A 19432-nucleotide genomic window follows, 5' to 3' on the forward strand; every position below is an offset into this window, starting at 1 on the left:
GCGAGGATGGCCACACAGGTGTGCGCTTCCCGCAGGTGGGGCACCTGCAGCCCGGTGAAACCCGACACGTGGTTGGAGCCAAGAGCTGCTGGGTGGGGGTCCACACTCAGGCTCCTGCGACTCTAACATCTGACGTGCAGACCACAACCACCAGCATCCGAGGGCTCAGCACCTGCTGGCAGTGGGCTGCTGCTGCACGTGGCCGACGCCCCGCGGACAGGAAACAACCTGGTGGGGGCGGGCCGCTAATGTCCCCATTTCTGATGCAGAAGCACGAGGAGCCCGGGGTGCTCCACCTGCAGAGCCGCTCTCTGCTCTGGGGGGCCACATGTCTGAAATGAGGCTGGAGGGCGGCCATGATGCCGCCGTCTGTGGCTCCAGGACACGGCCTTTCCTGCCTCTTCCAGCTCCTGGGGGCTCCTGGTGTTCCCCGCCATGGCCACACCAGTCTGATCTCTGCTCTGTCTTCCTCTAGCTCTCCGCCCTGGGTCTGCCCCTCTTCTGTCTGCTGTAAGTGCATGCGCCAGGATAATCCTGCCTGCTCACCTCGAGACCCTCCACCCCGGCAGGTCACACACTCAGGTCCTGAGCTACCCGACTATGGTGTTCCCACTCTGTCCACTGCTGAAACCAGGGCTGGCAGGGTTGCACAGCCCACCCAAGACGACACGGCCTGTGAGAGTTCAAGCCCAAGGCCAGCATGTCCCCCGAGCACAGAGACACAGACACCAGGGTGGATCTGCTGCACAGCCTGCACAATGGATGCAGCCGGGAGGCCAGCTGGGGCCCTGTGGACAAAGCAGGCACACTGGGGAGCCCTCCTGGAGGATTGGAGGAGGAGGGGGCAGTGACCCCACAGCCGGCGGTGAGTGGACGCACAGCAGCCAGCAGGCCGAGGCCTGGCGCCATCATTGCCTCGTGAAAATCGGCTCATCTACATCTGAGAGCAATTTGCTTGCGACGGTGGAATACCTGTCACATCGCTTCCTGGGCACAAGCTGGATGTCCGCATGGAGAGGGACAGACAGCTACACGGCTCTCGGTGCTGAGATGTTTAGACGTGTCATTCTGCATCTCGGAGAAGAGGCAGCTTTAAATAAATGAGTATTCCCAGCTCGGCAGGCGTCCCCGGCCTGCGGAGTGCGGGCAGCAGGCTGCCTCCCTGCGCGAGGAGCAGGCTTCACGCACGGCGCCGTCACCAGCACTCTCGGGTCCAGGGCCGGCACTGCTGCCCCGTGTGCCACCTCAGGTCCTGGGGATTAGACTTTGGGGGCTGGGCCACCCAGAATCTAGGGTCAGAGGACACAAGACTTGAAGGCAGCAGACACGTACTCACACGCACACCCCAGAGCCGTCTTCGGGCTGCACACGCGAGCGGGGCCCCTGCCTCCGCAGGGTGGGTCGAGGCACGGGTCGGGGGGTCTGGCGCAGGTGCGGGAGGCCGGGTCCCGACTTTCCTCGCCTGTTGGAGGAAGAGACTCCGCGATGGCTGCGACACTCAGGTTTTCTCAGCATTGTCACCAGACTCACAATCGCTGTTTTATGTGTAACTTGACTTCCTCGTAAAACCACACTGTGTTTCTCCTGACCAAGCCACTGATGTTTGCCGTGATGGCTCCTTAATGTTTAAGCTGCTGCCGACAGGCCGTCCGTGCCCCTGCCGTCTCCCCTGCTGCTCACGACTGCCCACGGGCTGGGGACACGGGTGGGGTCGCCCCCAGGCTGCAGGTGGGGGGTCACAAAGACCTCCTGCCGCTCCACGCCCAAGCACAGCCCAGAACCAGCAGGTGCTGTCACAGGGAGTGGCTCTTCCATAGCCGGAAGCTTCAGTTTTGCAAAAAAGCACGGAGGGAGTCAGGAGAAAAAGCCTCCTCGCCCCATCAAGCGCCTTCGGTCACTGGGCTGGCCCGAGTGGGGGTCTTCTGCCATTTCCTCCGTGCTCACCCACCAAGCCCTTCCCAGGCACCACGTGTGCACGGCCCTGCTCCTGGCTCGGGGCCTCGGCACCCAGGGGTGGGGAATCCTCCTGGGTGGGTGCTCTCAGCCCTAGGGGCCCTGATTCAGGACGGGGAGCACTCCAGCACCTGCTGCACTAGGCCTGGCCCGCCTGGTGCCCACGGAGCCTGGGAGCCTGGGTGAGATGCTGGGCACAGGGCCTCGTCCAGCAGGGCAGTGCCCACTTAGCCGTGCACCGTGCCGGGGCCACGCAGCTCCACAGTGACGTTGGCCCACTCCCTTCTCAGAGATGAGGCTGGCAGTGACGTGTGGCCCCCCGGGAAGACAGCAGTGTGACAGCAGCCACGGTGAGGAGGCAGGACCTGCAGAAGGCTCTCAAAGGGAGGTGTCCTCCTGCTTCCTGAGCCTCCCCTCAGGCATCGGCGCAGTCTTCACGCCCGTCCGTCTGCTCGCTGGAAGCCAGCCTCACAAGCCCCCCGGGCGGCCTCACCGACGGGAGGGCTGGGGTCGGACAGAGGGCACCCCCTGGGTCCCTGATGCTTTGCTGTCCAATCCCAAGCTGCAGACACCTGGCAGAGAAGCAGTGTCACACACAGCACCCAGCGAGAGCAGGCCGCAGGCCACCCCTCCTTGCCGGGGTTTGGAGACCCCGATGGGTCCCGGGTGCAGGTGATGGCAGGGCCTCCCACAGGGCTTCTATAGCCCCCATGAGCCCACCGTCACCGGTGAATTCTAACTCAGAAAGACTTAAGGACTCGGAGGCCTCTGTCTGTGGCTTTTTGTCTCCTACAGCAGCGCTCACTGCTGGGGGGCAGGGCTCGCTGCCGTCCTTAACAGCAGCCTCTGCTATGGCCCAGGTGCTTGGGCCCTGCACCCCGTGGGAGACCAGGAAAAGCACCTGGCTCCTGGCTCCTGCCATCGGATCAGCGCGGTGCGCCGGCCACAGCGCGCCGGCCGCGGCGGCCATTGGAGGGTGAACCAACGGCAAAGGAAGACCTTTCTCTCTGTTTCTCCTCTCACTGTCCACTCTGCCTGTAAAAAAAAAAAAAAAAAAAAAGCAGCCTCTGCTGCCAGTGCCGTGGCTCACTAGGCTAATCCTCCGCCTTGCGGCGCTGGCACACCAGGTTCTAGTCCAGTCGGGGCACCAGATTCTTTCCTGGTTGTCCCTCTTCCAGGCCAGCTCTCTGTTGTGGCCAGGGAGTGCAGTGGAGGATGGCCCAAGTGCTTGGGCCCTGCACCCCATGGGAGACCAGGAGAAGCACCTGGCTCCTGCCATCGGATCAGCGCAGTGCGCCGGCCGCGGTGGCCATTGGAGGGTGAACCAACGGCAAAGGAAGACCTTTCTCTCTGTCTCTCTCTCTCACTGTCCACTCTGCCTGTAAAAAAAAAAAAAAGCAGCCTCTGCTGAGAGCTCCCACTTGTTGGTTCACCCCCCAAAAGACAAGCAGGGCTGGGCCTGGCCACTGCCCGGAGCCTGGAACTCCATTCCACCTCTCACATGGTGGACGGCAGCCCAGGCACTTGGACCATCTTCTGCTGCTTTCCCGGGGCATTAGCAGGGAGTTGGACTGGAAGTGGAGCAATGAGAACTTGAAGCGGCCTGCATATGGGATGCCGGCACTGCAGATGGCAGCTTTACCTGCTACACTACAGCGCTGGCCCAAGGTACTTTTTTAATACTGACATTCCTTCCTTCTTCCCTCTCTCCCTCCTTATATACCCACTAGGCTACTTCCAAAGGTTTGCAGAAAATAGAATTAAAAGATTATGTACATTTTCCACGAACTTCTGGAAGCCCCTCCCTGTATATATGCAGAACTAGGTACAGGGGGTGGGGGACTGCTTGTAACCCCCCACCCGCTGCAATGGTCACTAGGGACCCCCGCACCCAGAGCCAGCTCTCCCCCCCCACCAACGGGGCCAGACCTCTGCTCCAGGGGCGAACATGCCAGCCCTGCTCATGCTTCTTGGCACACACACCTTTCTTGATTTCTCGGCGAGCCACTGAGTCTTCAGAGGTCCTTGGGAATCCCTTACAGCCCTGCACAGCTCCTCACAGCCCCGCACTGCTCCAGTGCAGGCCAGGGACCCCTCCTCCGGCTCCCAGCTGCCCCCACCAGGCAGCACCATCAGGGAAGCAGGGAGAAGTGACTGCTCTGCTTCCGAGCAAGGCAGTCCCAGGGGATGCACCCGGCCCGGGGGGGGGGGGGACAAGCCCCTGTCGGCTTTGGTTTGGAGCTGGGCACGTCATTAGGAGCGACAGGAACACACTCACTCCCCAGGTAAGGGCACTGAGAGGCACAGAAAGCTGCAGCCCACCTGTGAGGCTGCTGGCCCTGACCCCGCCGTCCCACGTCCGTCCTCACGATCACGGACTGAGGCATCGCCGACACTCCCTGCCGCTCTTCTAACCTGTCTGGGTTTGGTCCTGAGCTGAAAAGCGCCTCTGAACAGGTGGAGCAGGGAAGGAGATTCTGGGGTTGGGCCTGCTCCTGGGGGTCGTGGTCCTGCCTGAGAAATGGGCAGAGTGATGGGAAGCCTGGGGACCACAGGTGGAGAAGGCTCTGGTCTGGGCACCTGAGCCAGCCTGCAGCCCCTACGACCCCTCCCCCATCACAACACCATCCCAAGGGCCAAGGGACACCTGCTCCTCACCAGGTGCACCCTGGGAAGGAGGGGCCCACGGCTGCCTCCCTGGTCTCCACCTGAGATGCCCCTGGGGTCAGGCTGCAGCCTTTCCCAGCCGGCGGCAGGGCAGCGCTGTGTCCAGGGCCCTGCTGCCTCCTCTTGGCGGCCACAGGGACCCTGAGCAAACGCTCACCACGCAGGCTCTCTGGAGAGGAGGCCTCCTGGTCATGTCTGCCAAGGCCCTTGCTCCCTGGTCCAGGTGCCCCTCAGGCCCCTGCAGACCATGCTGCTGGGCTCAGGGCAGGTGGAGGCAGCGAGTCTCACCATGGTCTGTGCTCAGTGACCCAGAGCGAGGACAGGGCAGCCAGGAGGCTCCGGCCACCAGCAGCGGGGCTGGAGGGCAGTGGCCACAGGTGGCTGTCCACCTGGCCTCAGAGATCTTGGTGGGCGGGAAGTCAGCCCATCAGGGCTCCTGCGGGCTGAGAGAGGCACCAGAGGCCAGAACCCGAGCCTGCTGGGGCACCCAGGAAGCACACAGGGACTCCCTGGGGTGGAGCTTTCTGATCAGAGCCAGCCCACCCGGGACGGGGGCTGTGGACCGCGGGGCCCTGCCACCCTGCAGCATCTGCCCCTCTGCCGGAGAGAGGCTGTCTGTCCCACCCCTCAGCACCACCTGTCCGGCCTGCCCCAGCCCATGGCCCTTGCAGGCCCAGCACAGGGTTTCTCTGCCGTCCACTCACCTTGAAGGGAACCCAGCACTGACGGCATGGGGGAGGGGCCGGCCTGTCCTGTGGGGGAAGAGGAGCTCAAGGTCCAGCCGCAGCCCCCAGCAAGGCACCCTGGTGAGTCCAGGGGTCTAGGCCAGAGACCTCCAAGCCTAAGCTGCTCGCCAGGCCACTGCAACGATTCCAGCTGCTGCCTTGGTGCCAGGAAATGCCCTTTCCTGGGAAGAAGGTTCTAGAAGGGTGACCTAGGAGAAGGTGATGTCAGTGGGAAAGCTCCCATTCCGGAACAGCAGGGTTCCCGGGAGAGAGCATGCTGGGAAACCTGCCCAGGTCGGGTGTGCGTGTGCCTAGAGCTGAGGGCCTGCAGAACAGAGCCTCTTCCTGGCTCCTGGCACCTGCTGGGGCCGGCCTTGATCTTGGACATCATCTCCCTCAACAGCCTCCTTGTCCTCCTGGGGCTGGCGCTGGTGGGGAGCCTCCGGGAGGGGTGGGGGTTTGGACAGAGGCTCCGGTGACCACCGTTTCATGGTTGTCTGTGCTCCTGATTGCAAGGCACTGCCGGCTGCTGGGTGGCCCTTGGAGAAAGGGACCCTACGGTGGGCAGGACGCCCCGTCTTCTCCTAGGTGCTGCTCCCCTCAAACATCCGGCTGAGCAGTGACCACTGTGACTGTCAGCCACGCCTTCTGGGGAGCCGGAGGGGCCCACACTCTGCCGCGAGTCGTGGGGAGCCCTGCGCCGGCGGCTTGTCAGCTGCTTTTGCGCGGTCTGAAAAAGCTGCCAAGTGCTACGGTGGGACCAGGACCCTGCACCTTCACGAAGGCTGCGTGGAAGGCATGAGCAAGGTCATGGCTGTCGCCTATTAGGCCCATGAAGCACGCGTGTCCCCATCTCAGAGGAAGCTCCTCAGGAGAGGGTGGTGGCACTGCCTGTGGCTGGGACGCCTGGGACCCCCGGGACACCCACACCGGCTTTCTCCAGCAGGGTCCCTGATCTGGGGCCCCCACAGCCAGGGCCAGGCCTTGAGGCCCTGAAGACACCACTCATCTTTTGTCTTTGCTGGGACTAGAGGGAGCATCTTAAAAGTCCCTTTCTTGGGAACCCACGGGGAGTGATGCTGTGGGAGACAGCTGCTCCAGGGCTCACCGGTCCCGGGGAAGGAGTGCCTGCCCCAGCAGGGGGTGTCCAGGGGCCGGGGCCTTGTTTCCAGCCTGAACTGGAGGCCTCTGCTCAGTAATCGCACCCTGCACTGGGGCGGTGGACAGAGTCCCTGCAACACGTCTCCAAGGCGTGAACGGCGGCGGTAAGGGGCTGTGCTCAGCTCTGATGCCTGCGCTCTGGCTACAGGCCCAGCACGGATGCAGCCCCCATTCAGTTGGAAGGCCGGAGCCGTGGGGATGGCGACCGTCCTGCCTCCTCTGCAGCCCCCCTTGGACACAGGTGGAGAGGCTCAGGTGGGCCCCAAGCCCAAGTCCAGGACAGAGGAAGCCCTGCCTGCTTGGACCCAACTCCAGGCTGCACGTGGCTCTCATGTGGCCTGCCAGCCCTCGCACAGGCACGCGCGTCTCCTTGTAGTCATGGCAACCAGAACATGCCAAAGCAACACTTTTTTGCGCGTCACATGTTGCTTGTGTTTGGACACTGATATTTTCTCCAGCTGGGTTTCCCTTAACTGAAGTCAACAAATCAATCTGGAAACACACAAATTGCTTCTGTTTAGGATCCAAACACAAGCAGCGCACACTGTGGGGACGGTGGGGTGTGGGTGCGAGGTGCCGTGTGGACCCTGGGTGACAGTGCCTCCTGCCTCTCGGGAGTATGGGGAGGAGACAGAATTCCCTGGTCCCTCTGCTCCTCCCTGGGCTCAGAGCCCCACACAATCAGAACCCACTCAGACACGCTCCGTGGGACTCTCCCCGGGCAGGCACGAGTCCCCCCAGCCTGGAAGGCAGACTCCTTCCCTCCCACTGAGTGAGAGGCCACAACAGTAATTTCGATGTTGGCTTCGCATCCTCAGACTCGTGTCTTTGCAGCGTATCTCACTCCCCCTGCCCCCCGAGACCCCCACGTGCCTCACTCTCCACACCCAGTAAATGGCAGCTTGGGAACAAGCATTTCACGGAGAGCTTTTTTTTTTTTTTAAGGCCCCCACCACTGATACCATGCTGTACGGGATCGATCTTAGTTACTGTCCACGTGGGATTTTTCCTTGTGGCTTTTTTCAATGAAAAAAACATTAATGAGAAACTTTAAAGGCTCGTTAACAGTGTCCTTTCATCAGTCAGAGGCGCTGTCAGGCTGGGCTCTGCCGTCACCACTTCCCACTTTCCCAACCACCCTGCCCCCACCCCATCACAGACCCTGTCGGAGCCAACCTGGTGACGGAGGCCAGATGTCCCCCGTCTGTCAGCAGCTGGAGCCGTGGGGTCCCGAGGACTCCGGACGGCTGCCCTCAGTCACTCAGAGACGGGGCGGGACCTGCAGTAGCTCCAGAATCTGGCCCTGGCTGCTGATGCTGCCTCCCCGGTCCTATGGACAGATGCACGCACACACATGCACACACACGCACATGTGTACACACAAGCATGCACACATGCACACACACATGTGCTCATGCACACACATGCACACACACATGCACACACTACCGGGCAGCAGACTTCTACAGAGCATTCAGTCGCTCAGTCTCTCTTCCAAACTAAGTAAAACCAACCAGTTTCTCGAATGCAAAGTTTGAACCAAATGCCCAGGAACAAGGCCAAGCCAATTTAGAACCCCCTTCAGGGTCTCCAAGGGTCCTCCAGGCCCCCACCTTCCAACAGTCGCAGAAAACACAGAACTGAGATCCACAGAGCCGTGCACGCAGCACAGTACCCGGAGTCCCCCCGCTGGGCCTCCGGGGAAGTCTACGAGGTCGGGGCCCTCTCCCTCGCCGGGTCCACACACGGCTGACTGGCCATCGCTCAGAACCCTCCTGCAGGCAGGCTGAAAGCAAATGGCCCCAGGACCCCTCCCAAGCTCTGCAGGGAAATCAAAGTTTCCACCTGGCTGCAACGTCCCGCCTGTTCTGAGGGTGTGAGGCCTGAGTTGGCGCCACAGTCCATGCACATGGCCATGACAATGGCCGCGGTGGGCATGTAGCTGCTGAGACACGGCAGGGAGACATGGCCCACGGCGATGCCCTGTCCTCGTGTGCCTGGATCCAGGGGGCCCTACTGCACTGGTGCGCTGTACCCGTGGCACAGCTGCTCTGGGCGTGGCTGCCACTCTGGGGCCCCCACCGCTTCTTATGCCACGGAGGCCTTCCTGCAACCCAGGGTGCAGGTTTTGATTCCAACATTGCAGCTTTCCCACAGGAAGTAAGTTCTGGGAAAACACCACTGTTCTCAAACAAGAAACAAAATGCGTGGTTTCCATACAAACGCATCCACTCTGGACACGTTCAGCCCCTCGCCTGGCGGATTCCAGGTACCCACGCAGGGAGCAGAAACCAGGAAAGGAATCAGATGAGACAGAAGCCACCCCGGGTGCAGAGGCGGATGGGTCTCCGGCACAGCACCAAGCCACCCAGGGCTGCTCCGCAAGCCGCATCCGCCTGCTGAGAACAGAGCAGTGGGAGGTCGAGAGCAAGGCCGCCCACAGCCGCTGCCTTTGAAACCGCAACACCAGGGCTACCGCCTCGCTTAGGTTCCCTAACCCGGCACCCAGAGCCACCGCGAGGGTGGGGGCAGCCAGCTCTCAGTTCTGTCGCTCCCCTGTAAAAACAGACACCACAGGAGCCTGCCTGACCTTGGTCGGGTCCATGGACTCGGCGAGGACACAGCAGCTGGTTTGGGGGTCTCATCAGAGTTCAAGGTGTCTCGGTGCTGGATGCGGCCCCGGCAGTGGAGGGGGGACGTGGAACCCAGGCCACGGAACACAGCGTTCTTGTTCTCTGTATCTGGAGAATATTTTCCTATTTCTTTGTGCCTCTCCTGTTCTTCGTTCCCCCAAGCGGCACCGTGACCTCAAGCTGGGGCGGCTCTCGGCGACCTGTGCGAGGCTCCATGTTGTGCCCTGGAGCGGTAGCCAGCTGTGCTGGGGCAGGCCCTGCTGCTGCCCTGCCAGCACGGCCCCAGGGCACCTGTGAAGCCCCCTCTGACAGGGCTGGGGAAGCCCTTGGAGACGGTTCTGCTCCGAGCACACAGCCCACACTGGCCCCTGTGCGGGTCTAGGTGCCACGAAGCTCCCAGGTGCCCTAGGAGGTCACAGGGCCTGGCCCCTGTCTATGGCCGACCCAGGCTGGAGGCTCACACCCGGTCAGCGGCACTGCCCAGGCCTGTCTTGGAGCCTGTCCCTGCTGGAAGCATGAGGTCACACAGGAGGCTCCGGCTGTGTGTGGGACCCACTCTCCCGGCACCGGAGGGCGGCCTATGGGACCACCTTGAGCCAGCACAGGAACCAGCAGGCCTCCACCCTGTCATCCACATTCAAGCTCAGCCTGAGCAGGAGCCGGCTGGGGGTCTCCCAACAGCGCACGGCACAGCCATAGCGCCCTCTGTTGGGAAGCACTGGAACAGAGTGCAGAGAGGCAAGGAGGAAGGCTTCTGGACCAGGACCCCAGCAGCGGCTGCCCTTGGCTCCAGGACCCCAGCAGCGGCTGCCCTTGGCTCTTGCGTAGAGGACAATCAGAAGACCGGCGGAAGCAGCCTGCAGGGGCCAGACGGGGCCGGGCCCGTGTGCACGGTGCTCCCCAGGCTTGCCGGGTGCTGAAACCCCAGGTGTCCACGTGACCCTCCACACAGGCAGGCCCAGAGCACTGCTCCCCCTGCCAGAGCCAGTGGGTGCTGCTCCCAGCTGCAGAGCTCAGGGGAGAACCCAGAACGCGCCTGGCTGGTGTGACACAAGAACCAACCACCGACGGCTGAGGGAAGCCTCGCGTGTGCTTTTGTCTGGGACCTGCTGTTGCGCTGGTGAAAGGTTCGGCGCCAGACCAGGAGCCCGCACCGTGCACGCTGCCCGGCTGTCGCTGCTCTCACCCAGCGTCAGGGGACACACACAAGCCGCGGGCGCTGCCACCGGGGCCCCGGCACACGCTGTGCCTGTTCTGCAGGTGGGGTCCACTCTAAGGCTACAGGCACAAGGAGACAACGGAGCGTCAGGCCGCAGGGCGCGCGTGTGACCTCTGACCTCCAGTCAACAGCAGGGTGCTGGGGCCCTAACAGGCCCCGTCCTTGAGGCCCTTGGGGGCCAGCCCCACGTGCCTCCCTCCCCAGCATCTGCCCCAAAAGCTGCAGACTTGGCAGAAATGCTGGGATCTGGGCTGACGGGAGCACGTGGAACGGTGCCACCCCCCGTGCCCTCGTCCGACAGCCTGCGCCGCTCTTTTGGGAAACGGCTATTTCCCGTGATCTGCGCAGGCGCCAGAGGATGCGTCTCGCAGCAGGTTTCCTGGCAGCTGGGAAACTGCACTAGGAAACCTCCTGTGGGCACTGCTTGGTGGCCGGGATCCCAGTCCTCCCGCGAGACTGCAGCAGGCGTGGGGTTTAGAAACCACCTCCCGCGAGACTGCAGCAGGCGTGGGGTTTAGAAACCAGCAACCGGCACGGCTGGGAAGGGTGGGCCGCCCGGGGACCCTGCCCAGCTCTGCACTGTGGGGTGGCTCTGGGCTGTTGTCTGGGGGGCCCTGAGGCCGGCTGTGCCTTCTCCACCATCCCCTCCCTGGACTCATGGACACTAGGAACGGGGCAATGACAGTGTTAGGGAAGGGGGCATGTGACGAGCACAACAACGGGGCATCCAGACTCACTCGGCTGCAAGATGCAGGAACAAGAACGGGCAGACATAGAGTCCCCAGGACACATCGGCTCCTTTAATACAAGGCAGCCCCCACGCATGCCCCCCACCCCCTGACGCAGGCCGCCTTCACTTGCCCCAGCCACACGCTCAATCTTGGCCAGCCTGCTGGCAGCCGGTGCTGCCGCCGGCCACCCCTAGCCAGGTCCTGGCTGGGCCCGAGCCTCCCCTGCAGGCTGGCTTCACTTCCTGGCGCCCTCGTGGGCCAGAAGCCATTCCTTCACAGCCAGGCCTCCTCCGGAGTAGTTGCCCACGGCTCCGCTGCTGCAGATCACCCTGTGGCACGGGATCAGGATGGGGACCTGGAAAACAGAGGCGGCCACCGTGAGTCTGGCCAGGAATGGGCTGGTGCCAGGCAGGCTGGCTCTGCCCTGCGTCACTCCCACCCCAGGCCCGAGGCGGACGGGGGCTTCTTCCAGGGAACCCGACTGATGAACAGTCTCCTCCGATGAGTGATCTATGACCTCACAGAGGCGAGCACCACATGTCCAACTTCCCCGTGGCCCCACTGTCCTCCAGCACTTCTGAGACATTGTGGGGAGAACCTGCACGGCCACTGCCGCACAGGGCACGGGCAGCTGCGGCTGTGGGCCTGATGCACTGCCTCGTCTCCGGAGAAAGCTTTACTGGGTCACGGCCAGGCCTTTGTTGCTATGACGACACTTCAGAAAGTCCCTAGGAGGACGGCGTTAAAAGAGAGTTTGGGTGAAGATGTTTTTGGCGTCCTTTGTGTTTTTTTTTTTTTTTTTTCTGTTACAGAAAGGGAGAGACAGAGAGAGACTTTCCATTCACTGGTTCACTGAGTGGCTGAAACCACGAGGGCAGAGACAGGCCCGAGCCAGGAGCTTCGTCTGGGTCTCCCATGCCGGTGGCAGGGCCCAGGCACGCGTGCCTCTGTCACTGCTTTTCCCAGGCCATCAGCAGGGAGCTGAAACGAAGGCACAGCAGCTGGGACACTCACCAGCACATACGGGACGCCGGCAGCGCAGGCGGCGGCTTCACCTGCTGTATCACACCCCCTGTATCACTCCACCGACACCCTTTCACAGGACGTGGAAAGCACTATGCAAAAACTTACAGGTGCATAACCCAAATTCTTTGCACCCAAATCAACTCGTATTCTGACTTCCATTTTCCACGAACTTCTGGAGGTACCCTTGCAGGGTCTGCTTTGCCAAAGCCTATGGTGTTCACTTCCTGGAGTCGGACAGGCCGGGTGCCCCTCGTGTGTCTCCCGGGCACGCAGGTGGGGGTCTGGGAAGCACTGACTTCCTGGGCTCTCACTGAGGAACCCCTCCCTCCCCAGCTCAGTACTGTCAAGGACCCCAGACCCACACCCCTCCCCTGCAGATGGCCATGGGAGGGAAGGTGTGGCCATTCACACCTTCTGTGTGGGTGACACAGAGGTTCCAGTCAAGCGAGGCCCTCCCAGGAGGACACAGCACACATCCAACCCCACGCAGAGAAGATCCTCAAGGGGGTTCCCCAGGCAGTGCCGGCGGTCAAGGTGCCCGGTCAGGCTGACCTGTAGCTCAGGGTGACACCATACCCGCCCCCGAGGTGAGCTTGGGCCAGCACGATTCTGGGGAGTTCTGAATTGCAGCAGGTCTTCCTCCCTTGACTGCCATGCCCCCAGAGACGGAGCCCTCGCTGCAGTCTCCTTGGGCCCTGCCCACAGCCCTGACCTGGGATTTCCCTTGCCTGGGACAGCACCGTCCAGATCTGTGGGCTCCTGACCTTCCAGGCCCAAGGCTTCTGAGTGAGACTCTGCACACCCCTCCTGCAGCCACCAAGGGCCAGTGCCTAAAGTTTGCTCCCTTGTGGCCAATCCAGGGTGCTTCAGAGCACCAATCGTGGGGGACGGGGCCCCCATGGTCCTGCTGCTGGCTGGGCTGTGCAGATGGAAGGTGCCCTGAGGCCTCCTCTCTCCCTGGGCAGCCAGGGAAACAGCTCAGAGCGCAATGATGGACCAGGGACAGCCACACCCGTGCAGCTGGTGCACGGGCTCTGGGGGCTCTGGGTGGTTTCTGATGAAGGACCCCACCAAGTCACCGCACTCAGGACCTCAGAACTGCCCTGTGGGGGCTTCCCAAGGCAGTGGGGGCGAGTCTGAGCGATGTCCCCATTCTTCTTAAGTACGGCATCCACCTGAGCGCCCCTAGAGACAGCCTCTGTGCTCATGCAGCTCCCCGGGATCAGGGACTCGGGGGCCGTGGTCAGCTGAGCCCGGGATCAGGGACTCGGGGGCCATGGTCAGCCGAGCCCGGGATCAGGGACTCGGGGGCCGTGGTCAGCTGAGCCCGGGATCAGGGACTCAGGGGCCATGGTCAGCCAAGGAGGGCCACAGACACAGGCAGTGATGCACGTCAGCGCGGAGCAAAACACTTCGGTGGCTGCTCTGTGGCACACAGACCACTGACAAGCAGAACAGGAACCAGTGCCAGCTTCAGAGACCAGGTGGGCGGGGGGCTCTGAGCTCACTGCAGAAAGTTCTGGGCCATCACAGCAGGTGCCAGCAACCAATTACTAGCCAACTCCCACTCCACCTGAACCGTGCAATTCTGTGAGAGCCGCCGGCTCTCCCCTGCACCCCAGACGCCTGGGCCCTGCCTCGAGCGCTCACACTGGGCCTCCCCTGCTCCCGTCCCTGCCATGATGAGAACGCACGCAGACCCTGAAGGAGCCCGGAGGATAAGGACGCCCCCTGCTGCCTCTGGGCCCACGGAAACCCTGGTCCCCTTTCTTCCCAACTCATCCCACAGCTCACAGCAGGATCTCTGCCCTCGGCCACCCCCATGCCCACTAACGCGGAAAGCGGGACCCAGGGACCAGCCGCCACACGCGGAGTGTCTGAGGTAGTGGCCGGGCAGTGCCCCAGGATCCTGAGTGTGGTGTCTGGGCATGACGGCCTCCTGGTCTGTCATGCCTGCCCTTTCTCCAGCGGAAGCCCTCAGGGTCGTCAGCCCCACTGCCACCACCAGAGCTCGCCCGCCAGGTGCACCCTCAGTGGGGCCCAGCCACGGACCGGGCCGACGCCCAGCCCCTCCTCGGGCACAGCACTCACAAAGTCCCCAGCGTGTGGACACCACGACTCCTCACATCCCATCCTCAGGACCTCTAGGCCAGGGCTTGGACTCATGTCACAGAGGCCCCCGCGCCCCCCAAGCTCACATAGCTGTTGACAGGCACAGAAGGGCCCAAGCACCACTTTTTGCCTAATGAGCATTTTCCAAGTAGTCTGAAAAGCATGTCTGCGCCCCTCAAAATTGGAGGTGCCAGAGACATCTTACACCAAAAGACACTCATGCTTTTAATTCCATCTTTGCAGTAACTTTTTGAAGCGTCGTCATACGTAACAAAAGGCAAGGCTGTGTCCCAACAAAACTCTGGGCCACTGTCCCAACGCTCCCAGTCCTGTGTGTCCAGAAGAGAGGCCCTTGTGGGTCACAGGGGATCGGTGCACGCAGGCTGGCGTCCTCTACTCCCAAAGCCAGGCCGGTTGGACCGGGAGTTGGGTTGCCATAGCAACGTGTGGGCCTAGTCTGAGGGCTCTGGGGACCCGGAGCTCGCGGTGCCAGTGCAGAGTGTGAGAGCGAGAAGTGGCCGCTCTGCCAAGTCCCACATGGGGCCATTCCTGTCTCCTCGGAGGGAGTGACAGGTGGTATTAGGAAGGGAACAGTTACCCCACTGATGATTCTTATCAAGTACAACAGTCCTGTTAGCAGTGGCCGCGAGGGCATTGTCAGATGCCACACGATTCACACTTCCGACGGATAAAGAGGTCAGCGTCTCCTTCAGCCCAGGGTCAGACACTTCAGCATCATTTCTGTTTTCCTGCCTCGCCGCTGACTCCAGGACTGACTTCCGACTCGCCCTGCAGGATCACAGCAGTGAGGACCAGGGACACATGTCTCTCTCTCGCCTTTCCAGGTCCCCATAAGGGCTGGGCACTGAGGCCGGGGAGTAACAGTCACCATGCCAGGCCCAGCCTCCATCTTGCGGGTGTAGCGATGGAGAACTGACTGGCAGATGCACAGAGCACACGCTGCTGTGGCGCAGTGGGCGGGGCTCCTGCCTACGCCACCAGCGTCCCACAGCAGAGTGCCAGTTTCAGTCCCGGCTGCTCTGCTTCTGATCAGCTTCTTGCTAAGGCACCCTGGGAAGGCAAGGCCCAAGTCCTTGGGTTTCTGCCACCCACTTGGGAGACCGCGATGGAGTTCCTGGCTCCTGGCTTCGTCCCGGCCCGGACCTGGCTGCGGCAGTCATCTGGGGAGTGAACCAGCGGATGGACGCTCGCTCCGTCTCTCCTCTGTCCCTCTGCTTTTCCAAGTAAGCGACTCTTACAAAAAGAAAACGGGGGCCGCTGCTCCCACGTGCATTACTTTTGGCGCAAATTTCAGGCTATTAGAATGAAAATCTGCTAAAAGTTATTGGCGCCCTAAGGACGCTTTCAAAGGATCTGTGCACCCAAGCCCTCTTCTTTAAAGCCCGTGCTGCATAAAATGTAATTTTTATCAATAACCAAGCAGCTCATAATATCACAGCCGCATTGAAATCTTCATGCTGTGAAATCTAATTCATCCAATACACGAATCCATCACTTACGCAGGCCCTTTCTCAAATGCTATGAAACTTCCAAACCCATAGATTTGTCTCCAACAAAAATAACATGAAGGGGCCTTGCGATCAATAGCGGAATCCTCTGATTCCAGGACTGGCTGAATATTTTTTCCAACTTTGCCTTTGTTCTTCTGGGTAGCAGCCCACAGGGAAAGAGCTTGTTTTCACTCGCAGCCTCATCAATACCTAAATCCTGGTGAACAAGTGACACCGAGAAGCTGTAATCAATAGCTCCCTGTGCGTTTTTTTCTTCTGGTCAAATGGTTCAGCTGCACTGACAACCCTGACACTCAGAACATGATGCTAAATCTTTATCAACAGCCATCCGGGTGACTGGCAGAACAAGACTCGGGGGGTCATTAACGCTCACGGCAATCTGTGAATAAACTAACTCCTCAGGAATGCGTTTGTTTAGAAGAAGGTGGGGACACGCTCGGTGCCACGCATCGATCGGTCGCCTCTGAACTGCATTTAGCGAATTCGTCTGCGGGTGAGGGGAAGGGTGCTCCAGCGGTGGGGAGGGGGCGTGGGCAGTCGGCAGCGCCGCGTCCTGGGAAGCCACTGTCCTACCACGCAGGGTGCAGCCTTAAAGCAGGCGGCTCTGCCCTGTGACACAGGCTGGCGGGTCCTGCACGGAGACCTCTGGGAGGGATGGGAACTGCCACAGCCCTTTGCCACAAACCCCGTCCCGGAGCAGCTGGGACACACAGGGAGACCCGTGGTGGCTGGGCCCCTGCAGCGTGCATGACAGGTGCGAGGGGCCGGCTGCCCTGTCTGCGCCACGCCTCGCTCCCGACCGCGGGACGTGAGCCGTGCCCGTGACGCGGTGCGCATCAGGACCTGCGACCCTCAGGACCAGCTGCTCCTCGGAGAGGAACGGCGCGTTTTGTGCAAAAGGGCACGTAGTTGCCACCTCCGCGGGTCACAGGCGACTCTGGCAGGCGACTGCGGTGTGGCAATCCCGGCTTCAACCCCACGCGCAGGAAGGAAAATGGTTTTGAAAATACACCGCAAAGCCACAGCACCTAAAAAGTGGGGTCTGATCTATGATTGCCCATGCCGACCGAGGACCTCACCGGCGCCCCCTGATAAGGCCGCATTCTTCTGTCACACCAGAGGCTTGTCGACAGCTTGGGGAGACACCGTCACTGATGTGACAGCACAAGCCCCCCGGCCCCGGATGGGCTCAGGAGAGGGGGACAAGCTGGGGTGCCCTGAGGCTGTGCGGATGGGCCCACGGCACACAGCCTCTCAGGGCATCCACCCCTCTGCACGGTGCAGTCCGCTCAGCATGGTGGGAACACAGGTGCCCGCTGCACTCCTGGGAACACGGGGCACACCCCCCACCCCCAGCTGTGGCCTGGCTGTCCTCTGGGTGCCACGGCCATAGCTTCTTGTGATCTGGAGTGTGGAGTTCCACAGTCCTGGGCTACAGACGCACAGGGGCGCTGGGGGAGGGGCCCTCCCTGTGCCACGCAGCCCACGTTGAAAGGTATTGTGTTTATCTGGCGGGTCTTAGCCCCCGGGCCCAGGGAGCCCCGTGCCTCCATGAGGTGCAGCTGGACGCGCACACTTCCTTGCGCCCCTGGGGTGGGAGTGCCTCCTGGTCTGCTTTGCTCACATCCACCTGTGAGTGTGCGGGTGAATGAGTGAATGGACACAGGCCTCCATCCCGCCCCCTGGCTACGTCTCCAGGATTTGTTCATTTTTTTGGCCAGGAAGAAGACAAGGGGCTCTGGGGGCTGCGACTCACAGGAGGCGTGGGTTCCCAACAAATGCGCTGCCCACCCCCAGGCCCCAGCCACACAAGCTGCCTCTGCGACACCCGCTCTCAGCCCACGCCTCGCCCTCTGTGTGCAGGGGGGTGGCCACCCCGACTGCAGCCGGCCCACGCCACGGAGACAGTGAGGGGACTTACGGGATTGCTCCTCATGGCTCCTCCCACGGCCCGGGCAGCCTTGGGGTTGCCTGCCAGGGCTGCTAATTGCTGGTAAGAAACCACTTCTCCGAATTTCACAACCTTCAGCAGCTTCCACAACACCTGTCTGGTGAACGACTCTGAAAGGGAAAATGCAGAGTGACATGATTTGGACAAACAGCTCTAACAGCCCTGATGTAAATACAGCTGCCAGCCCCAAACAGAAGACGCAGGGACACAAATGGAGGTGTTACACTCAATTAAAACGCAGCCTCGCACACCGCTGCGCCATCGCCGACACCAGAGCCGGGAGCGCGAGCAGGCACCAGGCAGGCAGGCCCCTGGAGGCCGGCCCGACCTTGGCCACATCTGTCACCTGCCTTCTTCTTGCCCACGTTCCACGCAGGACGTGTGGGACACACTTGCCCTCGGAGCGCATGTCTAAACTAGCACACGGAGCGGCTAACAAGCAGAGAAGTGCCGCCTGTCCGCCTACTTGGGAACCTTTTGTCTTCGTTTGTTTCCAACTTCAGCTGGGACACAGAGGGGAGAGGCGGCCATGGCCCAGGCTACGGTATTACGCTGGTTGTCCAGACCCAGTGGCGAGAAGTGCCCCGTAGCTTCTGGTACGGGGGGCTGGGGGTGACCTCAGCTGCAGCCATCTTTAACCATCAGGGATGCACACACGGAGTAATTATATTCCCATTTTCACCGACCACATCAGACCGCATCTGCTCTGCACCCCGCCGCAGGAGTGAACGATGGATACATGGCGGCTGTGTCTCTCTCTCTCCTCCCTCTCGCGTTCTTTCTCTGCCTCTGGGTGTTAGAAGTGCTTCCTGGGTGTAGAGTCTGCAGCACATAAATGCAGGCACTCGCGTGCCCGTGTGAATCGAGACGCCTGTCTTTCCAGAGGGCTGCTGGACTCGGGAGCGGAGACGGAGCCCGTCCTTGCCCGTCCTGGGGCTCCGGTGCCTCCAGGGGTGGCACTTCTCAGTGGCAACAGAGGACAGGGCCCCACAGGCAGGAACTGTGCTCCGTATCCACAGAGCACTAATTACACTTGTGCCAGGCTGGCAAAGTGCGATTTGGCTCTTAAAGGAAACACACCCTTACACGCGTGTTAAATAATAAAAATCCCTTCTTAACTGAAGGGAGCGATAATCACTTCACTGGGAAAAAAAATCTGTTTAGTCTTTATTATAACATTAAGCAAATTAAACATCAGCATAATCCAGGTGATACTAGAAAAGGGTCATCAAAGAAATTAACTTTGTTGTTCATTAATTTACATGGATTAGCAGAGGGCGAGAAGGCAGCAAGTGTGCTCCACTTTTTTATGATATAATTTCAAACTGTACACCATTTGTGGCAGGAGGGTGACTTTGGGGTTAATCAGACTGATTTGTCCTTTTAATTGCTTTCTATTCAAAGAAAATTCATTAGATAATGTTCTCTTCAAAATTCATGAATCAATTTAACTGAAGAAACCACATTAACAGCTCTGGGTTCATTAGCACACGCGGTTGTGTCAGCGTGGAGCGCTGCGGGGACTTCCGTAGGCGCAGACTCTGTTTACTGCCGCTGCTCCAGAACGGGGCTCGAAATCAGACTGCTAATGGGGCTTGTGTCGTCGCTGCTACTCGGCCTGACTTCGAACAGGCAAAGCCGAGCCAGGCAGCCTGGTGTCGACGGCGGGAAAGGATTCAGGGCCAGCTGTCTTGGAAGACACAATGCAAGCTGCGCTGTCCA

General features: G+C 61.0%; 1 protein-coding gene across 3 annotated transcripts in view; it reads right to left on the minus strand.

The window, feature by feature from the left end:
- Nucleotides 1-11136: 11136 nt before the first annotated feature.
- Nucleotides 11137-19432, minus strand: part of MGMT (O-6-methylguanine-DNA methyltransferase) — a 275632-nt gene continuing 267336 nt past the window's right edge. For all 3 annotated transcript variants that reach the window (XM_008249830.5, XM_089313808.1, XM_051836651.3), the window contains 2 exons: nucleotides 17681-17820; nucleotides 11137-11444 (listed from right to left, as the gene is read on the minus strand). In XM_008249830.5, coding sequence (XP_008248052.4) covers nucleotides 11325-11444; nucleotides 17681-17820 — 260 coding nt within the window. In that variant the 3' untranslated portion in view covers nucleotides 11137-11324. The remainder of the gene's footprint in view (nucleotides 11445-17680; nucleotides 17821-19432) is intronic.

Source organism: Oryctolagus cuniculus, chromosome 15 (assembly GCF_051225735.1).
Source record: "Oryctolagus cuniculus isolate XC-2025 breed Fujian yellow rabbit chromosome 15, ASM5122573v1, whole genome shotgun sequence".
Taxonomy (NCBI): domain Eukaryota; kingdom Metazoa; phylum Chordata; class Mammalia; order Lagomorpha; family Leporidae; genus Oryctolagus; species Oryctolagus cuniculus.